At 43.6% G+C, this 20,363-nt stretch overlaps 1 protein-coding gene across 1 annotated transcript; it reads left to right on the plus strand.

Annotated features, from left to right (window-relative positions):
• Positions 1-865: 865 nt before the first annotated feature.
• LOC311123876 (nucleus accumbens-associated protein 1-like) lies at positions 866-9,921 on the plus strand. The gene is made up of 9 exons (XM_084198096.1): positions 866-933; positions 3,082-3,234; positions 3,520-3,762; positions 4,378-4,596; positions 5,346-5,769; positions 8,414-8,533; positions 8,771-8,942; positions 9,098-9,195; positions 9,360-9,921. The coding sequence occupies exons 2-9, from the start codon at positions 3,109-3,111 to the stop codon at positions 9,677-9,679; spliced, it is 1,722 nt and encodes a 573-aa protein (XP_084054222.1). The 5' UTR covers positions 866-933; positions 3,082-3,108; the 3' UTR covers positions 9,680-9,921.
• The last annotated feature ends 10,442 nt before the right edge of the window (positions 9,922-20,363 follow it).

Consider the following 20,363-nt stretch of genomic DNA (forward strand, 5'->3'; position numbering starts at 1 on the left):
GAGTTCACGGCAATCCGCTCTCTCTCACTCTTTATTCCTCAACTTTTGAAACGCGGCCGGGTTTTACCTGGATGTTTCGTTGACGAAAACGACATTTTCCCAGTAGAATGAGTCTACTCCTAACATAAATGGTTAATTCGATTGGGGGTTGATGCACATCTCGTGTTGTCGTTAACTGGTTAAATTGGTGTGTTGTCTAGCAGGAACTCGTAGGCTATATCCCTGCTGGCTGCATGCATGCATGGGTCAGTCTCACTCGCCCCCAGTTGCTCGCCTAGGTTTGTCCCGGATTGACCTGTTGAGTGTCGACCGGGACCCCCCCCCCCCTTTACCCCCCTGGCTACCTCCCCAAAATAACTACAGAAAATATTAAATCGGCTTTTTACTAAACGAAACTTTCATTGGCTGATCCATTGTTTCGGGCGACAAATAATTAATTTGGGTGATAACTCAGCTAGCGGCGGGCTACATCATGCGATGGGCTAACCCAAAATAAAAAAAGTACAGTGTATCCCGAGTAGTTAGCCTAGGCCCAAGGAGGTAACTCTAACCGACAGTACTGGCACAGAGTGGGGGGCGAGAGCTGCGGGTGATGCGAACTCCTGAATATTTTATTTGTTCTACTATTTTTGTGACGGAATTCGTGCGGTTGTCTTTTAGCTAGTTTGATAGAGCAGATGAAGCGCTGCATCGACATAAACAGAGAGAGAGAGAACCGGTGATATTCTTTTTTGTTATCCAACCGTCCGCTCTTTCCGTCGCCCCCCGGCCCGTGCCAGCCCGAGCGCTCCGAATCTCACGGGGCAAAGATACTGGCACACAACGGGGCACGGATAGCTCTCTCTGGCCACTCCGGCTGGCTGTTCTACCGCTGTTCAGGCCTCTAGTCTTCCCTTGGCGGGCACCGGCGAGACTCTCCCGCTAACCTTCCATGTGAGATTGAGCTATTAATGATTAATTGATGTACAGTATATTCCGTTTTAAAGTTAATATTATTCGTGCTCTTGGGAGGCTTGCTACATAATGTAGCCACATGCCGCTGATGCAAAGTAGATTACTTCATTATTTACTCTTTAAAGCAAATGTTTTCAAGTAAATAAGCAAATGCTTTTACTTGACAGTGTTCAATTGATGCCTTGGGCGTTCAAGAATTTGACATTTAATTTGGTTAACATCAAATTAGCATTAGCTTTTAGCTTTGCTACTTGCTAACTGTGGCTACCTTTTCACCTCCCAAACCAGGAAATTGAATATCATAGTATTTGATTTTGTTGGCTATCATTTTTTTATATAAAACATTTATATAAAACATATTTTTACATTTGTATGCGATTATATTGCTGAATGTGCGCTTATTCATTGATCTCATAGTCTTGTATAAAATAAAATAAGGTGGCATCAGAAAAAAAATAACATTTCGTTTCTTAACCTGTAATATAATCCTCTCGACTAATCGTTTTGTGGTGGTGTGTTGTCATATAATGTTACGGCTAGGGGGGGTTAGAGGTTTAATAAAGTATAAATATATGCTTGAATAAAGTAAAACTTCAATTCAGCTGGCATCAGCAAAAAATATGGAATTTCATTCAGATTATGTAATATTATTGGCCCTGACATAATCCTGACATAAACATTGTGTGGTGGTGACGTGTGGCCATATGTTACGTGTAGGTAGGGGGTTAGAGGTCAAATCAGTTAAATGAACTGCCTTTATGTGTTTTTGGATGTTGTGTCCCCAGAGGAAATGGAACCTAATGTGATGATGGATTTAGGTGGTCGTTCTGATTGGTTCTACTCTGCATTCCTCCAATCAAAATGAAGCAATATGTTCTCAGGTTGATGATAAGGAAATGTACTAGGCTAAATATTAAGTTTAACCTGTTTTAATTCTTAGTTGTGAGAATAATTATTGAAAAGTTAAAACTCTACTCTCTTACCTTGTGCAGTGGCAGTAGGCAAATTGTGATGCATTCTTTCTCTCTATATAGTTTTAATGGAGAAATACACGTATATTAACTTACATAGATACACATGTGTATGGGAAGAGCAATACCATATATCTTAATTAGCCAAGGTCCTAGGAAATCAAAAACATTTGTTTGTTTTAGGCTATTACATAGGCTATTTTCATTCAGTTGGCACTTGAGCAGCGGTCTTTAAGGACAACATATAGGTCCATTCATTGTTTAATCTTATGAGTGTTAATGAAATTAGCTTTGCTTGACATACACCTTGTTATTAAATAGGCCTAATCCCCATCATAGTGTTTCTTATTAGCCAAGTGGCTCATGGTCATGGCCTTTCCATTAATTCCCAGTCACATGTGGTTAATTACACAGTTAGTGCTCTAAAAATAATCAAAATTAAAAGGCATCATGGTATCTTATGTGCCAGTCAATTAAAGTTCTGTCAGTCTTCTTCAATGCAAAGTCTTCAAAAATAATGGAAACCTTTTAAGGGTTCTTTGTGGAGAGGCAAGTTTGCAGCCATTCTTTCTACTTGTGATCAGACACATCAAGGCTGGATGGCAACAAACCAAACAAAACCAAATAATTATGTAATGGAGTTCTGCTACCTTATCTTTTCTCTTGTCTCATTCAAAAACAAAACAATGAGGTAGGACGAAAGCCAGCTACCCACCGCAGAATTGGAAAATGTTGATTTGAAATTAATAAGACAAGGAACTTAATTGACTATTTTAAAAAGGAGCTCTCTTTCTATCACTCTTTATTAAGTGTATTAGTCATCACTCTGTCCCCTCCCATCACTCTCCTTATTTAAATCCCAGTCTCCCTTTTTCCCTCTCTGCCCCCCCCCCCCTCCCCGCCTCTCCAGTAAACAACAACAAACAGGAAGTGATTCATGACATATACCTTACATGACATAGGCCTATATAACAATTTCTCTCCCTGCTATAGGACCCAGTGTTGCTGGGCTAGAGCGTTATGGCTCAGACGCTACAGATCACGATCCCTAACTTTGTAGCCTACATGACATTGCCTAATATACCACACATAACATAGTCATGACATGACATACCCATGACATAGACCTAATATACAGTTTCTCTCCCTGTTATAGACCCGGGTGGTGCTGGGCTAGAGCGTTATGGCTCAGACGCTACAGATGGCGATCCCTAACTTTGGCAACAACGTCTTGGAGTGTCTCAACGAGCAGAGGCTTCAGGGGCTCTACTGCGACGTCTCTGTGGTTGTCAAGGGACACGCCTTCAAGGTAGGAGTTGATAAATATCAATGTTTTTTGTAGTAAACTGAACCTATTTATTTATTTATTTACCACATTGACATGACTTCAAGCTAGGGCGACGGCTGAACTAAAACACAGTTAACTGTTAGGCTAGAATGATCTGATAATGCCTGAATCAGGACTGAATCAACAGTTATATATTTTGATTAGGGTACCTGGTTAAATATTCTCTGGTTGTACCTCAAGGTTGTTTAAAAACAAGCCTGTGTACGGTATATGTATTCATCCCTTCCTCTCTCCATCCGTCCCCAGGCGCACCGGGCGGTCCTGGCAGCCAGTAGCTCCTACTTCCGGGACCTGTTCAACGCTGGAGGGAAGAGCAGTGTGGTGGAGCTACCCCCAGCCGTCCAGCCCCAGAGCTTCCAACAGATCCTAGCCTTCTGTTACACGGGCCGCCTCAGCATGAACGTGGGGGACCAGTTCCTCCTCATGTACACTGCAGGCTTCCTGCAGATCCAGCAGATCATGGAGAAGGGCACAGAGTTCTTCCTTAAGGTATCTAGTGTAACCGTAGCAACCTGTTTGTGGCTGTCTTGCCAACTCCTATGATCACCATAGGTAGATGTTGGTAGATAATTGGACTGCAATATGGACAGCAACTGACAGCACAAGTCGATTGTTTCGTTAGGCCAGGGGTCGGCAACAGGTGGTTTCTTTTGGCCCCCCAAGTTTTTAGTAAATATACATATATATATTTTAGGATTTTTGTTTTTGGTATAAAAAAAAGAGACTAAAATCACTCGGAATTCAGCTAAACATTTGTTTAATTTAGGAAATCTGTTCCCAAGTATTCCTACACAAAAAAAAGAGACGTGATCATGTCTCAATGTAATCAAGGTATGAAATTATTGTTATTTTTAAATACAATCTCTTTTTGGGCTTAGCTGTGGTTAATTTGCACTGTACAAATTATTATAATAATTTTCCGGCCCCCCAACCGTTCGCTCCGATAAAAATCGTCCCGCGGCTGAATCTAGTTGCCTACCCCTGCATTAGGCTAACAAAGGTTCTCCTTGTCAAAGCTTTCCAGTTTCCACTTTACATAGTCTTAAATATTTACATATTTTTCACAGATTTATTTACCTGTTCATTTGCATATTCTCCCTCCAGGTCTCCTCCCCTAGCTGTGACTCCCAGGGTCTTCACGCAGAAGAGACTCCGCCCTCAGAGCCCCAGAGCCCTGTCACTCAAACCACAGGGGGAGGGGCAGGGGTGGTTTCGACGGCAGCGTGTAGGCCCGCCTCCTGCCTGACACCCCTCCTGCTGGTGTCGAGGGTGAAGACTGAGCAGAGCGTGACTACGCCACAACCCACGCCACAGCCACAGCAGGTGAGTTGGCAAAGAAGATACATGTTATTTGTTATAGTGAAGGAATGAAATAGAAATGAAATGGTCGTTATTATAAAACACAATGTGTTCTCAATGACTTTACTGGTTAAATAAAGGCAACAACAACAAAAAAGTTGTAGATGATATCTGTTATCTGGGAGGGGATGCAATCTTCTTCAGTGGAACATCAGGTCTTTCAAAGAGCAGAGGGGGTATACTACAAAGCAGGATCAATGAGTTAGCCAGCTAACATTTTACATTTTAGTCATTTAGCAGACGCTCTTATCCAGAGCGATTTACAGTTTTAGTGAGTGCATACATTTTTCATACTGGCCCCCCGTGGGAATCGAACCCACAACCCTGGCGTTGCATGCACCATGCTCTACCAACTGAGCTACAGGAGGCCTAACTTGCCTAAATATTCTCAAATAACATATTTTTTGGAAAGATAAGCTTGAAATGGGCATGGTTTAATTGACTGAACAAGTTTAGCTTTCTTAATGAACCAGAAATTCTATAGTTATTTCAGTTTTTTTTAGCAAAGTTAGCTGGCTAAATCATTGATGCTGCTTTGTAGTATACCCCTCTGGTCAAAGGTGGAAGCTGTGAACTTCGTTGTCCCCTGTGCCATGCAAGGAAATACTCAAGCAGAAATACACACGAGTTTGGCCGCCCTCTCACATGATGAACCGATGACAAACTAAATAGATGTTATGTAGCTACTGTCTTCTCTTCTCTTTCGTTCTCAGCAGGAGGCCACGTCCTACTCGGTGGTGTGCAGCCCCGTCGCCAAGCGCCTGTGGGAGGGGGGCAACCGCGGCGACGGGGGAGGGGGGTCGGGAGGAGGAGGGGGGTCCAGGAAAGCCGCCCGCTACTCTTCTTCCTCCGCCTCATCAAACAACTGCAACTCCCAAGATGCAACGGGCAGAAACGTTGTTAACCACAGTAACCATAACAACAACAACAACAACAGTAACCATAACAGCAGCAGCGTGGGGACGCCGGACGGGACGAGTCCGGGGACGCTGAGCATGTACACCAGCGACTCGCCCCTCAGTTACCACGATGACGAGGAGGAAGAGGAAGTGACCGACGACAGCACCGAAGAGCAGTACAGGCAGATCTGTAACATGTACACCATGTACAGTATGCTCAACGTGGGCGCCGCCGCAGGTGAGAGGGAGAGTTGGTGTGTGGAAGGAATCTGGAGGAGCATAGTTATGGGGGGAAAAATCGATACAGTTACATATCGCAATATTATTTTGGGACGATATTAAATCAATATTTGACTCCCAAGTATCGCTAAAAAAAATATATATATATATACTAATAATTTGCTAGGTAGCGTTAGCTAGTGCTAGTCAGCTGTACCTGCACCAAAACTCTGGTGTTTTTCATCCCATAGCTAGGCCTCCATCTCCTTTTTAAATAGTGAGCCAATGTGTTTACAGCACTTTTATTTCCATGACTGATCAAGACTCGTTTTCTCATGGCTCTCTCTTATCTCTCTGCAGCAGACATATGGTGAGCAATATATTTGGAACATCAATTCACAATAAAATCGCAGTATAAAATCGCAATACATATAGAATTGTGAGAATCGCAATGCATATCATATAGGTACCTAAGTATCGTGATAATATCATATCGTGAGGTCCCTGGCAATTCCCAGCCCTAGAGGAGAGGGGGATGAGGAGGGAGGAAGAGTGCATATTGGTGCTTCAGGTAAGAAAAATAGATTGATAGATGTGGGAAGAGATGAGTTGGAGATTACGGAGGGAAGAACTAGGAAGCTGATTGAATCGTGATTTGGAAGAGGATGGGGAATTAGTATGACTCTATGATGCTATCTGTTTTATGTTCTGTGTGTGTGTGTGTGCTTGCTTATGTCTGGACATTAATGCTAGTTGTAGGTATGTCAATATTAATAGAGGCATATTTAAGTGTGAATATCTGTCTTTACATGTACCCTCTCCTCTCTCCCACCCCCGTTGCAGGAGAGTGTGTTAGCTAGGCCTGCATGTCATTATAGCCAGTTGTACACTGAGTGTACAAAACATTAAGAACACCTTCCTAATAATGAGTTGCACCCACCCATAATAGCCTCAATTCGTCGGGGGATGGACTCTACAAGGTGTCGAAAGCGTTCCACAGGGATGCTGGCCCATGTTGACTCCAATGCTTCCCACAGTTGGGTCAAGTTGGCTGGATGTGGATCATTCTTGATACACAAAGCGTTGCAGTTCTTGACACACTCAAACCGGTGCGCCTGGCACCTACCACCATACCCCATTCAAAGGCACTTAAATATTTTGTCTTGCCCATTCACCCTCTGAATGGCACACACACAATCCATGTCTCAAGGCTTAAAAATCCTTCTTTATCCTGTCTCCTCCTCCCCTTCATCTAAACTGAAGTGGATGTAACAAGTGACATCCATAACGGATCATAGCTTTCTGTCATGGAAAGAGCAGGTGTTCCTAATGTTTGGTACACTCTGTATACTGAACAAGAATATAAACGCAACATTCAATAATTTCAAAGATTTTACTCAGTTACAGTTCATAAGCCTCCCGTGTATCTCAGTTGGTCGAGCATGGCGCTTGCAATGCCAGGGTTGTGGGTTTGATTCCCACGGGGGGCCAGTATGAAAAATTTATGCACTCACTAACTGTAAGTCGCTCTGGATAAGAGCGTCTGCTAAATAACTAAAATGTAATAAGAGGAAATCAGTCAATTGAAATAAATAAATTAGGCCCTAATCTATGGATTTCACATGACTGGGAATACAGATATGCATCTGTTGGTCACAGATACCTTAAAAAAAAAAATGGGCCTCAGGATTTCGTCACAGTATTTTTGTGCATTCAAATTTCCAATCAATAAAATGCTATTGTGTTCGTTGTCCGTAGCTTATGCCTGCCCATACTATAACCCCACCGCCACCATGGGGCACTCTGTTCACAAAGTTGAAATCAGCAAACCGCTCGCCCACACAACGCTGTACACATGGTCTGCGGTTGTGAGGCCGGTTGGACGTACTGGCAAATTCTCTAAAACGACATTGGAGGCAGCTGAACATTCAACAGCTCTGGTGGACATTCCTGTATCCAGCATCCCAATTGCACGCTCCCTAAAAACTTGAGACATCTGTGGCATTGTGTTGTGTGACAGAACTGCACATTTTAGTGACCTTTTATTGTCACCAGCACAAGGTGCACCTGTGTAATGATCATGCTGTTTAATCAGCTTCTTGATATGCCACACCTGTCAGGTGGATAGATTATCTTGGTAAAGGAGAAATGCTCACTAACAGGGATGTAAATAAGTTTGCACTAAATTGGAGAGAAATAAGCTTTTTGTGCGTATGGAAAATGTCTGGGATCTTTTATTTCAGCTCATGAAACGTGGGACCAACATTTTACATGTTGCGTTTATATTTTTGTTCAGTGTAGCTGTGTGTATGTTAATGTAGCTGTGTGTATGTTAATGTAGCTGTGTGTATGTTAATGTAGCTGTGTGTATGTTAATGTAGCTGTGTGTATTCATGTTTAACATGTGTCTTCTGTCTGTGCCACCCCAGTAGCAGACAAGCATTATAGCCTGTTGTATGTGTTAATGTAGCCGTGTGTTAATGTAGCCGTGTGTTAATGTAGCCGTGTGTTAATGTAGCCGTGTGTTAATGTAGCCGTGTGTTAATGTAGCCGTGTGTTAATATAGCCGTGTGTTAATGTAGCCGCGTGTTAATGTAGCCGTGTGTTAATGTAGCCGTGTGTATTCATGTGTAATGTGTGCCCTCCTCTCTGTGCCACCCCAGTAGCGAGCGAGCGTGTGGAGTCCCTACCAGAGCACCTCACGGCAGAGACCCGGGGTGGCAGGGGGGTGAGGGTACGCCAGGACCTGGCTTCGCTACCCGCAGAACTCATCACCCAGATAGGTACACACACAGACTTCATTTAGTTTTTAATACTATAGTGGACATTTTCTTTTTCCAAGTAATACTATAGTTGTAATGTGTGTAGACCAAGATACTGTTACTGTAAAAACAACTGCTGTTTATAAATTGTATTGATTGATTTATGAATTGATTTAGCAACCGCTGCCACCTGCAGCTGATGCGAAAAAGGCTTAATACATTTGAATACATTTTGAATGGATTGATTGGTTGGTGTAGGTAACCGGTGCCACCCACGGCTGTACGAGGAGGGTGATCCTGCAGAGAGACTGGAGCTGGTGACAGGTACCTCCGTGTTCATCTCCCGCGCGCAGCTCATGAACTGTCACGTCAGCGCCGGCACGCGCCACAAGGTCCTACTGAGGAGGCTGCTGGCTTCTTTTTTCGACAGGTGAGGGGAGGGTGTGTGTGTTTGAGCGTTGGAAGCGTGTACATTTTGTGCGCTTGCTTTTGTGCAACGGTGCATGCGCTTTAGTCAGTATGATATTGATTTTGTGAAGACATACAGTAAATGATACTGTATATAACTATTCTATCCTCTCTCAGGAGTACTCTAGCTAACAGCTGTGGGACGGGGATCCGCTCTTCTACCAACGACCCCAGCCGCAAGCCCCTGGACAGCAGAGTATTGCACGCCGTCAAGTGTGAGCGTCACACACTCCAGTGCACAGCTTTGCTTTCTCACACACCGAACAAGCCTCACACACTCAGTGCTACACCGTGTTGTAATCATATACCTGTATTTCTTCTCATTACAGTGCATCTATATTGTCTGCCACACCTAACTTTCCCTCTCCTCCCTCAACAGTTTACTGCCAGAACTTTGCCCCGAGCTTCAAGGAGAGCGAGATGAACGCCATCGCAGCTGACATGTGCACTAACGCCCGCCGAGTCGTCAGGAAGTCCTGGATCCCCAAGCTCAAGCTCCTCATGGCCGAGGGTGACGCCTACTCCGCTTTCCTCCAATCAGACGCCGTCAAGATGGAGGCTGACGCCCTGGGGGCGGAGCATGGGTTCGACCCCACCTCCCTGGCAGAAGAGGTGGCAGCGGCCAATAACGATGCGGGACCTTCTTCGGGGGAGGGGTTACAAGGCGTTGTGGGCGGAGACGGCAGCACTTTGTTTTAAAGTGAGTGGGCTTATTGTGATCTTATTGGTCTTTGATCATTGCTCTCGGCGACACTTCCTCCCTCAGTTTTAGTTTTGTTTTTAATGTCACTTTTCCATATCTTAACCTCTTCCCTTAATACTTGGAATTTAATTTTATTATATCCATCTGTTACATCCCTCATTCTCTCTCTGTCTGCCCCGGACCCATGTACATAGTCCCTTCTGGACGGGAGAGAGATGAAGAGATGAAGGAGGGATAGAGGTGCAGAAAGAAAGATGGGGGGGCGGGGGGGGGGGACTTAACCTAGAAATATTCCCTGAACCCCAATGTAGAATATTTTCTTGTTTTAACGTTTGTTTTTGGTTGGCAAAGGTCCTTCCTCCTTTCCATATTGCTGAAACACATTCCCTAGGAGGAGGGGCCTTTTGGGGGTCGAGGTTTAGTGGGGTAGTAATGGCTGGTTTTGGGGTAAGAGGGGTTATGGGGGGGGGGCGGTCTAATAACACTGTTTTGATAATGAATGTATCGGTCGTGAAGCGTTGTCAAGTCACCTGTATGTATTGTCTATGGACAGTAGATTGTAATCGATCGATTGATTGATTATTGTATTCATCAGTTTATATAAAGACTCTGGCAGTCCCACTGAAGGCTATTATATGGGGAGGGGCTTGTTATTTGTGGGGGGGTACGTAAAGGCTTAATGGTTGAAATAGGTATATGTATTCTGTATATTGGCAGGACTTTTGGACCCCCCCCCCCCAACCCTGAAGTTGACCATTTAGGGGGGCTGTTTTCATTTTAATTTGTGACTTCTCATAGTTTTTTTCTCTCCGTGTGTGTATGACCTTTGACTTGTTGCCAAGACTCCCTGAAAAGCAGAGGAGATGTGTTACTGAAAGACTAGTTGAATAGTTAGTGACTGAATGAGGAAGAAGATGCTCTGATCTGGTATGTATGTTGATGATGCAGTATGATTTCCTATATATCTACTGAATACTGTGTGAAGAGAGAGGAGTAAGGGACCGTTTAAAATCATGGCAGTTCACGCCCATATTCACATTTGGAAGGAAAGTGAAAAATATATTGGTTGTCTCGCACTATTAAGCAAGTAATAACTGAATAACGTACTTGTCTTGCACTATAATACTATAATACAAGTCTTATCCAAATACTAGAATGGTCTCCATTTGACCAAGCATGAAGTTGTGGGCTAGGTTGTAGGGGCTAGGGTGTAGAGGTAGTGTGTAGGAAGTTAGATTGGTGTAGTATACACAGTGTGGACCCATTCTGTATTTGGTTTCATTATGGACTGAGAGGGAGGGTTGGTGTATCCTTCTAAGAGCCATTCTTGCCACACACACACAGATGAAAGCACCCTGGAGGACTACTCCCTATACATCCTGGGCATATACAATGGTGCCAATTACAGTAATACGACACACACACTCTGTGTGTCTGTGTGTGGATGGTGACAGAAGTGTGTGTTGTCAAATGCGGCAGAGAGTGAGAACCCAGACGGCGTGTGCTCAAACACGCTTGGCCGACTCATTCATCCATCACTCAGGTGTGTGTGTGTGTGATGCTGCGTCTCAGACACACACACACTCCAGTGCACCCAGACCGATCCAGCCGCAGCACACAGACAGCCTATAAACATCCCTGTAAAGCTCTATTGAACACACCTTGTGAGAAACAACAGAGAGGAGATAGATCAAGACAAGCCTTGAATAACAACCAACTGTCATTCTAGCTACAGCTCATCAGTGATTGGATGAAAGATGACTGTGGCAGTTTCCATCTAGTACAGTATCAGTAGAGAGCCAATGACACCACCACCAGTATTCCATCATACAGTAGAATCATGGTGAGTGTCAAGGAGGAAGGACCCGTTGCCCCTAAATACTGATCTATGGTCATATTTCCCATTAGTTGTCATGGTTAGGGTTTAGGTCGGGCAAGCTGATCCTAGATCAGTGCTCAAGGGGTTTGTACTCGGAGCAGAAGTGAGCATAGACATGCTAGTGCTATAGACACAGTTGTTAGTGATAGCCTGGTCCTAGATCTGTTTGTACCATCTTGCCAACTCCTTGTCACTCATTACATGACAATTCCATAAGGAGTTGACGAGTAGAAACAGACTGGCACCCAGGCTAGGTTAGGGAAGCACCTTGTAATGCAGTTGGGGTCAGCGCCAGCGGCGAGTTCTGTTAGGATTATCAGGCTTGGTCTGTTGTGTCACTGTACTGTTACTGAGGTGGTCTGCTGTGTGTTTGGGGTAGACACACACACACTAAAACACACACACTGCTTCGGAGGAGAAGGTCAATCAATCGGAACACTTCCCCCACACTCTGACTGTGAACCTAAACACAGACAGAGTATAGAGCAAACAACTATAAAATAAACCTGGGTAAACATCGTCATTGTAACGCCCCCTTTCAACCAACCAACCTACCAAAAGAAAGCCATCGAGTTGTTTTTATATCTGGAAACTACCATTGTTTTTTTTTAGATCAGTGCTATCTAAGTATCTACTTTTAGGCCTGGCTTTTGAAAGAGGCCATATGTTGTTTACGTTTGTCGTTTATTTTGTTGTTGATATATTGAGGTTTTGGAGTTTTTCTATAAAAAGGCTAACTGTCAAAGAAGAGCCCAGGTTTTAAAAGTGTAATGAGCAGGCACTACTAGAGCTTCCAGTGGACCTATTCCATTTGGCCTGGGCGGGTGGGTGGCGGGGGGGTTTGGAACCCACCCCTCCTTTTGTTAACCACATGGTATGATCCTTGGGGACTTCACCAAGTTCTATCACCGACAGAGAAAGAAGAGAGGAGAAAGAGAGAAGTGAGTAGGATGAGAAATTTGCACCTTTTTTTTTTAATGCATTTGTCAAGCGCTGCCTTAAAGGAAAAGAGTGAGTGCCTGACAGAACAGAGAGGAGGACACAGTCTGTCTCCCGAGGGAGGAAGAGAGAGAGAGAGGGAGGGAGGGCGGACGGGACGCTTGGTTGGCTCTGTGTGAAAGCATGCATGCATGCTGGTGTGCTCCTGTGTGTGTGTGCAGTCTCCCCCCATTTCCCTCTACTGCCATATATGGAGTCATGCGTGTTAAGTTCTAGCTCTTCACCCGAACGGCTTTGACTGGAAGACGGAGAGAGCGTGTGTGTGGAAGGCGCATGTCTGCGCCAGGGTGAGTGAGTCTGCGTCTGGTTCTATGTGCTGCATACGTGTGTGTCTGCCTTTTGGAGAGGCGAATGCGCATGTCCTGTTGGTGTGGGTGGTATGTGTGGCGGTGGAGGATGTTTTTGTCTGACTCAGTAGGAGAGACATACAGTACTACAGTCTGTAGAGGAGAGGATGGAAGCCTATAGACAGACACACATAGCATTGCTACTAGCGTTAGTGCAATGACATGCTAGCTGTTCCCATAGACTTCCAGTTATTGAGCCAACAAGCGTGTCTTGGTAGGAATATATATATATATATATATATATATATATATAATTTATTTTTAATAAAATTACATATTTTGCATCAGTGCCAATAATTTAGGAGTGGTGGGCCACCGCTGCTAAATGAATATAGGGAAAACACTGGCTGGCGCAGAGGGAGGGAGGGGACAGAGGCATCAAACTGTTCACTAAACAAACCATCAAATCCCATTCACAGTCCTGATCTCATTTAGCTTCACTTTATTCGGATTCAATTCAGTCTCCACTTTATGACCCAAGTCTATGGCTGTGTCTCAAATATAGTAGTGCACCATGTAGGAAATAGGGTGCAATTTGGGAGGCAAGCTAAATCTCTGCAAATGGCTGCCGCGTTGTGTATGTGAATGACTGGAGCCTGGGTGTGGGTGTTTGTGAGAGTGAATGTTTGTTTGGGAGGAGGAGGAGGAGGAGGAGGAGGAGGAGGAGGGGTGTGTTTGGTGTGGTAACTGTCTAAACAACAGATGGGACTGCCTGATAGGATGACTTGGTGTGTGTGTCAGTCCAGGTGTGTCCTTTCTTGCCTGTGTGCTGGCGTGACAGTCGTGTGTAGATGACCAAGCATGTTAGCTGGTGCAAGTGACTGTGTGTGTGTGTGTGTATATATGTGCCTCTGCATCAGGCTGTGCATGCATGCGTGCATCCAACCAACCAACCAACCAACCGGGCGTCCATTCCCTAAAGGAGACTGCAGGCTGACAATGTGTCTGTTTATAAAAGTGCAGTGATGACTAAGACTAGGATGATGAAGATGATAATGAGAATGGTCTACATTTCCCTGTCGATGATCTCTCTAAATATTAATACAGAGAGACAGCCAGTAGATTCTAGATGTACATATTAATAAGATTGTTGTTGTTATTCCAAGTAAACTGACTCTTTTTTTTGGTGTGAAATCCCTAGACTTGAGCGGGAAGGGAGGGGGAGTTGGAGAGGGAAGGAGAGAGAGGTTGGGAGGGAAGGAGAGAGAGGTTGGGAGGGAAGGAGAGAGATTGAGAGGGGGAGTGATGCTATTCTATACGTTCCTAGACACATGGTTGTTACCTTACCTCTTGCGGATGGATGGATGGAGGGAGGGAGGGAGGGATGGAGAGAAGGAGGGATAGAGAGAGGGGTGTGGTGCTATTCTTTTTTCCTGCTTGGTTAGAGTCTCTGAGGCATTGTGGCAGGCCTCTGGTACTTAACTGCAATCAAGACAACGGAAGAAACATACATATTTTGTTGTTTGTTTATGTAAGAAGCGAAGTTACGTAGCCTTTGCCTGGCTACCCAGACTCTTTGCTCTGGCCAAACGCTATGCCACGGACATTAGTTTCTTCTCTGCAATGAATCTGCATCTGACGATTTCTAGAACGCAAACACATTCAAACCGTTCTGATTGGTCCCAGAAACCGATGGGTAAAGCTGCGTTTAGAAAATGTGTCATTGGCTTTGATACTCTGATTGATTGGTTTGAGATTATCCAATCGCTGAAGACTTCGTTTTGTACAACACCCCTCATTTTGATGTCACCACAACCGACTTCAACGGTGGCAGTCTGACTGAAGTATGGAGTGAACATAGAGCAGTGGAAGAATTCAGTTTGAGTCGTCAGGCAAATGTAGCCTGGAAATCCAGACTGAATCACTGTTTCACTATAGCAGAGCTGAAATCAATCCCAAATGGCACCCTATACCCTATTTACTGCACTACTTCTGACCAGGGTCCAAAGGGCTCTGGTCAAATGTAGTGCAATATTTTTAGGGAATAGGGTGCCATTTGGGACACAAACTTGATTTCCAGGCTAGGGGTCAGGGGTGTATATGTCTGAACAGAGAAGCAGAGCTTTAGAATGTGTTGAATACGGAGGGAGGTGTTTCTAGAAGAGAAGATATTTTAGTGTATATGATGAGTACAGAGCGGAGGCGGGGGGTGGTGTATCTAGAAGAGAAGAGCTGTGGGCATAGTTCAGATGCTATATTAGTGAAGGGATATTTCCTCCTGTATTTGTATGTCTGTGGTTACATCCCAAAATGGCACCCTATTCCCCATATAGTGCAATACTTTTGACCAGAGCCCTATGGGATGCCCTATGGGCCCTGGTCAAAAGTAGTGCACTAAATAGGGAATAGGGTGCCATTTGGGATGCGACCATGTCTATTTTTTTACTTTTATCAAGTCCAGTGCTACTGAAAGAGAGGAGAGGTAGAACAGGGGAAAGGAGGAAGAGTGAGGAATCATGTAGAAACACTGGCCAAGCACACAATTTATGAATGCCGCTGGAAGTTGTTTCGCAGGGCCAGAAATGACATTTTAAAGATACTAGAGTCCAGGTTTTAGAAAAGAGCTTTGTAGAAAATGTTATGATTACGTTGCTGTTTTTCTGTTTATACTTACTGATATTTTTATTTCTACAGATTTAAATAGTGTACTGTATAGCTGTTTTTAGCAACAATAGCTTTGCTAGGAATTAGCTTGCATCAAGCAGAATAGTCCACCGGAAGCCAGAAGTTAAGTCAAATTCAATTTACTCTGCCAATTGTCCGTAGGGTTGGTCTTTATGCAGGGGGGAAATTAAGGGGGGAAAAAAACATCTAATGGAACGTATAATTAAAGACTTTCCAAACATGGGTCTGTTTGTAGACCATGCAGTGCCTCTCTGCTTACCTCATGTCAAAATAAAAGTCCCTCACGAGTCTTGCTTTTTTGGGGCAGGTATGGCCCACGTGCAGGACTTTTATTTTGACATGAGGTAAGCAGAGAGGAAGTCGGTCTACAGACTCACGTTTGGAAAGTCTGTTTAATTTATGTTCTGTTAGATGTTTTTTTTTCTCAAATTCCCCCTTGCATAAGGACCAACCAACCCTACAGACTGTCGGCAGAGTAAATTGAAATTGAAATTTTATATCTTCCGGCTGACTATTCCGTTTTTTTGCAAGCTAATTCCTAGCAACGCTAGTGTGTAAATACTAGTGTTGCTAAAATAAGCTATGTACTGTAGTGTTTTTAGGTCCTGATTACTAATTCAAACGTTAACACATTTTAGATACTTGCCAAGTGTTCTGTTATTAAGAGGAAGTCGAACTCTGAAAGTGTAAAATAGCTAGAGAAAGAGATCCACATATTTTTCCATTGTGCTGTAATCGAAGGGGGGGGGGGCAGTTTTGATGCTGGACACGAGAAGGGGTGAATACTGTACTGAAACGGCGTTGTGTACTTTTGGGAGGGAGGGAGGGGAGTCAGGGTTGATTGGTTTTCTATTGCAGACAGACGGATGATGGACTGTGGAAGCACCACTAGCTGGTATGTTAGTTTCTCGTAAGGGACTATATCTGTTACATTTCTTACTAGGAATAACCATTTATAATATCCATCAGACATTTTTTTATGTTCTTGTACATTTCCTTGAAATCCAGAAATCCCTGGGAGTTAAATTAGCTTCTGCCTTGATTTGGCTGTACTTGGCTCTCGTCTCATGTGGTCCTCTGTAGCTCAGTTGGTAGAGCATGGCGCTTGCAACGCCAGGATAGTGGGTTCAATTCCCGGGACCACCATACATAAAATGTATGCACGCATGACTGTAAATCGCGTTGGATATAAGCATCTGCTAAATGGCATATAATGATAATTGTGCCAGCCAGAGAAATGTTGGTTGGATTGTAATCTCGGTTACCCAGAAGTAACATTATTGCGAAAATGGTCTGTCCACAAGAGATTAGCTGGATTGTGATGCTCATAAAGTGCTCGGCCACCTGGTGTCTGTTGTTGGTACTACAACTCAGAGGGGTAAGGACTTCTTGCACTGCCTTGTATTACCATCATCCTACCGATAGAGGGCAGCGTAACAGAGGTAATGTTACATCAGTGAGACTGGTTGAGCTTTGCTTTCTGTCTCGACTTGTCTTGTATTCTTTCATTCTACATTCAAAAAGACCTCTCAGTATTTGCTTTGAGGATGAAGTCACGGTTGTGTTTTAAGACCAACTATTTTGTCAGTTGATCCCAATAGCTAACGTAACCTCTGCTGGCGTCAATACACAGTGACTAAAACAATGATAAGTAAATACTTATTCATAGCCTGTATCCTGACAGAGGAATACCGTGCTTATTTTCTTCGAAATGCTCCATGTATCTACCCGTCTGTCTTCCCTATGAGCAAAAGACGTTGAAAATACGTATTTTCAATGTCTTGTGCTCACTGGGTTGCTTCTTGTCGCTACCTGTTTACACTCGGCACAACAGACGAATAAAAGGGAAATAGAGAGGGTGAAATAATCTTTAATAAAGCACCTTTGGGTGAGCGCTAACGGTCCGTTATAGTAGAGACCGCTAGCCAAAGCCTCGGCACCTTGTCAACACGTTCTCTATTTAGTCCCTCTATAACGGTCTGTGGAGTGGTATTTGGTGCCAGAAGTGTGATCCAAGCATAGAAATATAATCTATAGAACGGACCTCCCCATTCAAGTCAATGATGGCATAATGGGTTAGAGGTTCCAAGCCCTTTCCATAGGTACCTATTTATATGGTTCCGGGGTTGTTCATTAGGCACCAAACGGTAGAAAACTGACTGAAACGGGGAGGGACTACCCGAACATGTCCAATAGGAAACTCTAGTTTTAGTTGCGAAATTTTGTCCCTTGCGAAATGATTTGCTACGCTGTGTACTAATGAATCGGTGTGGGAATGAATGGGGGGAAATCAACTCTTTGTGAGGATTTTTATTTTTTTGTAGTTTCCTTTATTTCTTTTATCATTCCTTTTTAATTTTGTATTTTAATTTGGTGTTCATTTGTTGTTGTTGTTTATATATCCACCACCCCTCCCCCGGGCAGGTTCTGGGGGGTGGTGACCAACCAACCAACGTGTAGGGATTGTTTTCCCCCTGGTCAGGTCACGTGGTTTGTGACACCCCGGGTCCTAGTGACCAGACTGTACATCTCTTTTCAGTAGAGGGAGGGGGAGGAGAGGAGGTGGGAAGCCATTCTATTCCTATGGTAGGCACCCCCCCCCAACCGGCCCTCTCTGCATGGCAGGCTACAGGTAGAAGTTACCCCTTTTACCACAGTTCTAGGACCAGATTACCCTATCACCAATCCTAACTTTTAAACATGAGGGGTATAAAACAAGATCTGACCTTAGATCAGTGGTAAGGGACAAGGCAACTTCTGCTTGCATTGCAGCCTGTCAATCCTTGTATGTTTCATTGCAGTTCAAATCAGACCTGGGTTCAAATATTATTTGAAATCTTTCCCGCCTGGGAACCAGATGGACATGGTATGCCGTTTTGGGACAATTCTATTGGGTCCATTAAGCCTGGCGAGCTCAATCAAGCCCCAATAAAGTATTTGAAATTATTTAGAATAGTGTTTGATCCCAGGTCTGGCTCCAATCTGTGCTTTTCTCTGCAACCGCTGACTGACAGCAATCTTATAGACGTCTATTCCAGAGATACATTTACTACTATTACCGCTCTTTATAACGACCCCGACGCACCAGAGATACACAAACCACACACGGCATGGGTGCTCGCTGAAAGTGTCCCGTTAATGTGTGTTTACAACCACAGATACAGTTTACCTCGTATGCTATCAGCCATAGCCTCAGACCGTTCCTAACCTCATAAGTACCAGGGTCGTGTTCATTACACACAGAACGGACTGAAAACGGGGAGGGAAAACGTTTTGCTACGTTGTGCCCTAATGAATACGACCCAGGAGATTTTAAGGCTACAGTACAGTTAGTTCAGGTACAGACAGACCGGAACAATGATAATAGCTCAAGAGTCTCATATTGACATGGAATGAATAGAATACAGTCAAGGTATTGGCTGTGGAGAAGTGGGAGTCTTTGTGAAAGTTCTTACCTCAGTTACATAGAGAGAGATATTGGGAACTTAAGATCACTACAGCAACCGATAATGACTTTTCTAGCTCTCTTTTGATTTGGTTTCCTGTCTCTGGTGCCGTCGAGGTCTTTCCCAGTTGCAGATCTTGTTTTTTTTCACACTATAAATACAGTATATTAAACTGTACATTCTTACAATACATAGAAGCACTATTGAAGTTTGATTGTTAGTTGTGCACTTGCAGCATGAGGTATTATTATACTGAATTATTATGATAAATAATAACCCAGACGAAGAAATACAATATACAAAAGAAATACAAAAGCTTTTTTGGATATAAAATACATACAACCTATTGCAGTAGTGTTGTCAAAGATACTACTGATAATGTCCAAGATGATACTCCTCCTGACGACCCTATCCCATGCCGTGTTACCCCTTCTTCCTGATCCCTAACCCCGACCTTTGACCCCTACCCATGTACATGCCAGTGTTTTTTCCGTGTTCCAAGTGCCAATAACTTTGTGAAATCCTAACTGTGACCCAGTAATAAAGATCATTGCACATTAACTACTGTAAAAAATAAAATAAAAAGACAGAAATTATGAAAAACAATCTGAATATCTTAATAAAAGGTTTGTAACAAATACGGTTGGCTTGAGTGTGTGGTTTTTACTGTGTGTTTTAATCTAATGTTATGTAGCTGTGCTGTCCTCTACATGGTTTGGAAATATCAAGTTGAATAATTATGAGTCACAATTAAACATGTATACCACGTTTAAAACAAACATTTCTGGCTTGTCTTTCTATCCAGTGTATTTAATCTTATGTTATGTACTTGTACCAAAGCCACACATATCTCGGGTTGTACTCTTGTCTTTATAAGTTTGGAAACATCACGTTAGATTGTGTATCACTACTTTGATATGTATAGACCTACAAAGATGCTAACCAACTGTGTGTGTTCAACTGCTGTACTGGGTTTATGGTCTGGACATATCAAGTCAAACGGTGTCACTTAGGCATGTATGCTAAGTTTATAGCTAATTGTTTCTGGTATGCTTGACGCAAACATTTCTCACACGCTTTTTCCAGCGCTCCAGTTCTCCGGACAGCTCTCTTTATGGCATGGAAAGTATTCTGGAATATTGCACATTGGTGCTGAGGGTAGGTCATGATGATCATAGCTCATTCTTTCATTCCCGTGTAAGGTCTTCAACTGAAATACACCACCCAAAGACTATGCCCTTAAAGACTGGATTCAAACCTGAGTATCCAAGACTGTTAGCCCATTGTCCTAAAGCTTAGGCATTAGCTTGGTGTAGTTCTAATCAAATTGTATTTGTCATATGGGCCGAATACAGCAGGTGTAGACCTTACCGTGAAATGCTTA

This window comes from Coregonus lavaretus (genome assembly GCF_964263955.1).
Source record: "Coregonus lavaretus genome assembly, contig: HAP1_SCAFFOLD_1797, whole genome shotgun sequence".
NCBI lineage: Eukaryota > Metazoa > Chordata > Actinopteri > Salmoniformes > Salmonidae > Coregonus > Coregonus lavaretus.

Excerpts from the sequence above, each read along its gene's own strand:
- LOC311123876 (XM_084198096.1), top strand. The coding sequence starts at position 3,109 with ATGGCTCAGACGCTACAGATGGCGATCCCTAACTTTGGCAACAACGTC. Across the intron at positions 3,235-3,519 it reads TCAAGGGACACGCCTTCAAG|GCGCACCGGGCGGTCCTGGC; the intron begins GTAGGAGTTGAT and ends ATCCGTCCCCAG. Across the intron at positions 8,534-8,770 it reads AGAACTCATCACCCAGATAG|GTAACCGGTGCCACCCACGG; the intron begins GTACACACACAG and ends TGGTTGGTGTAG.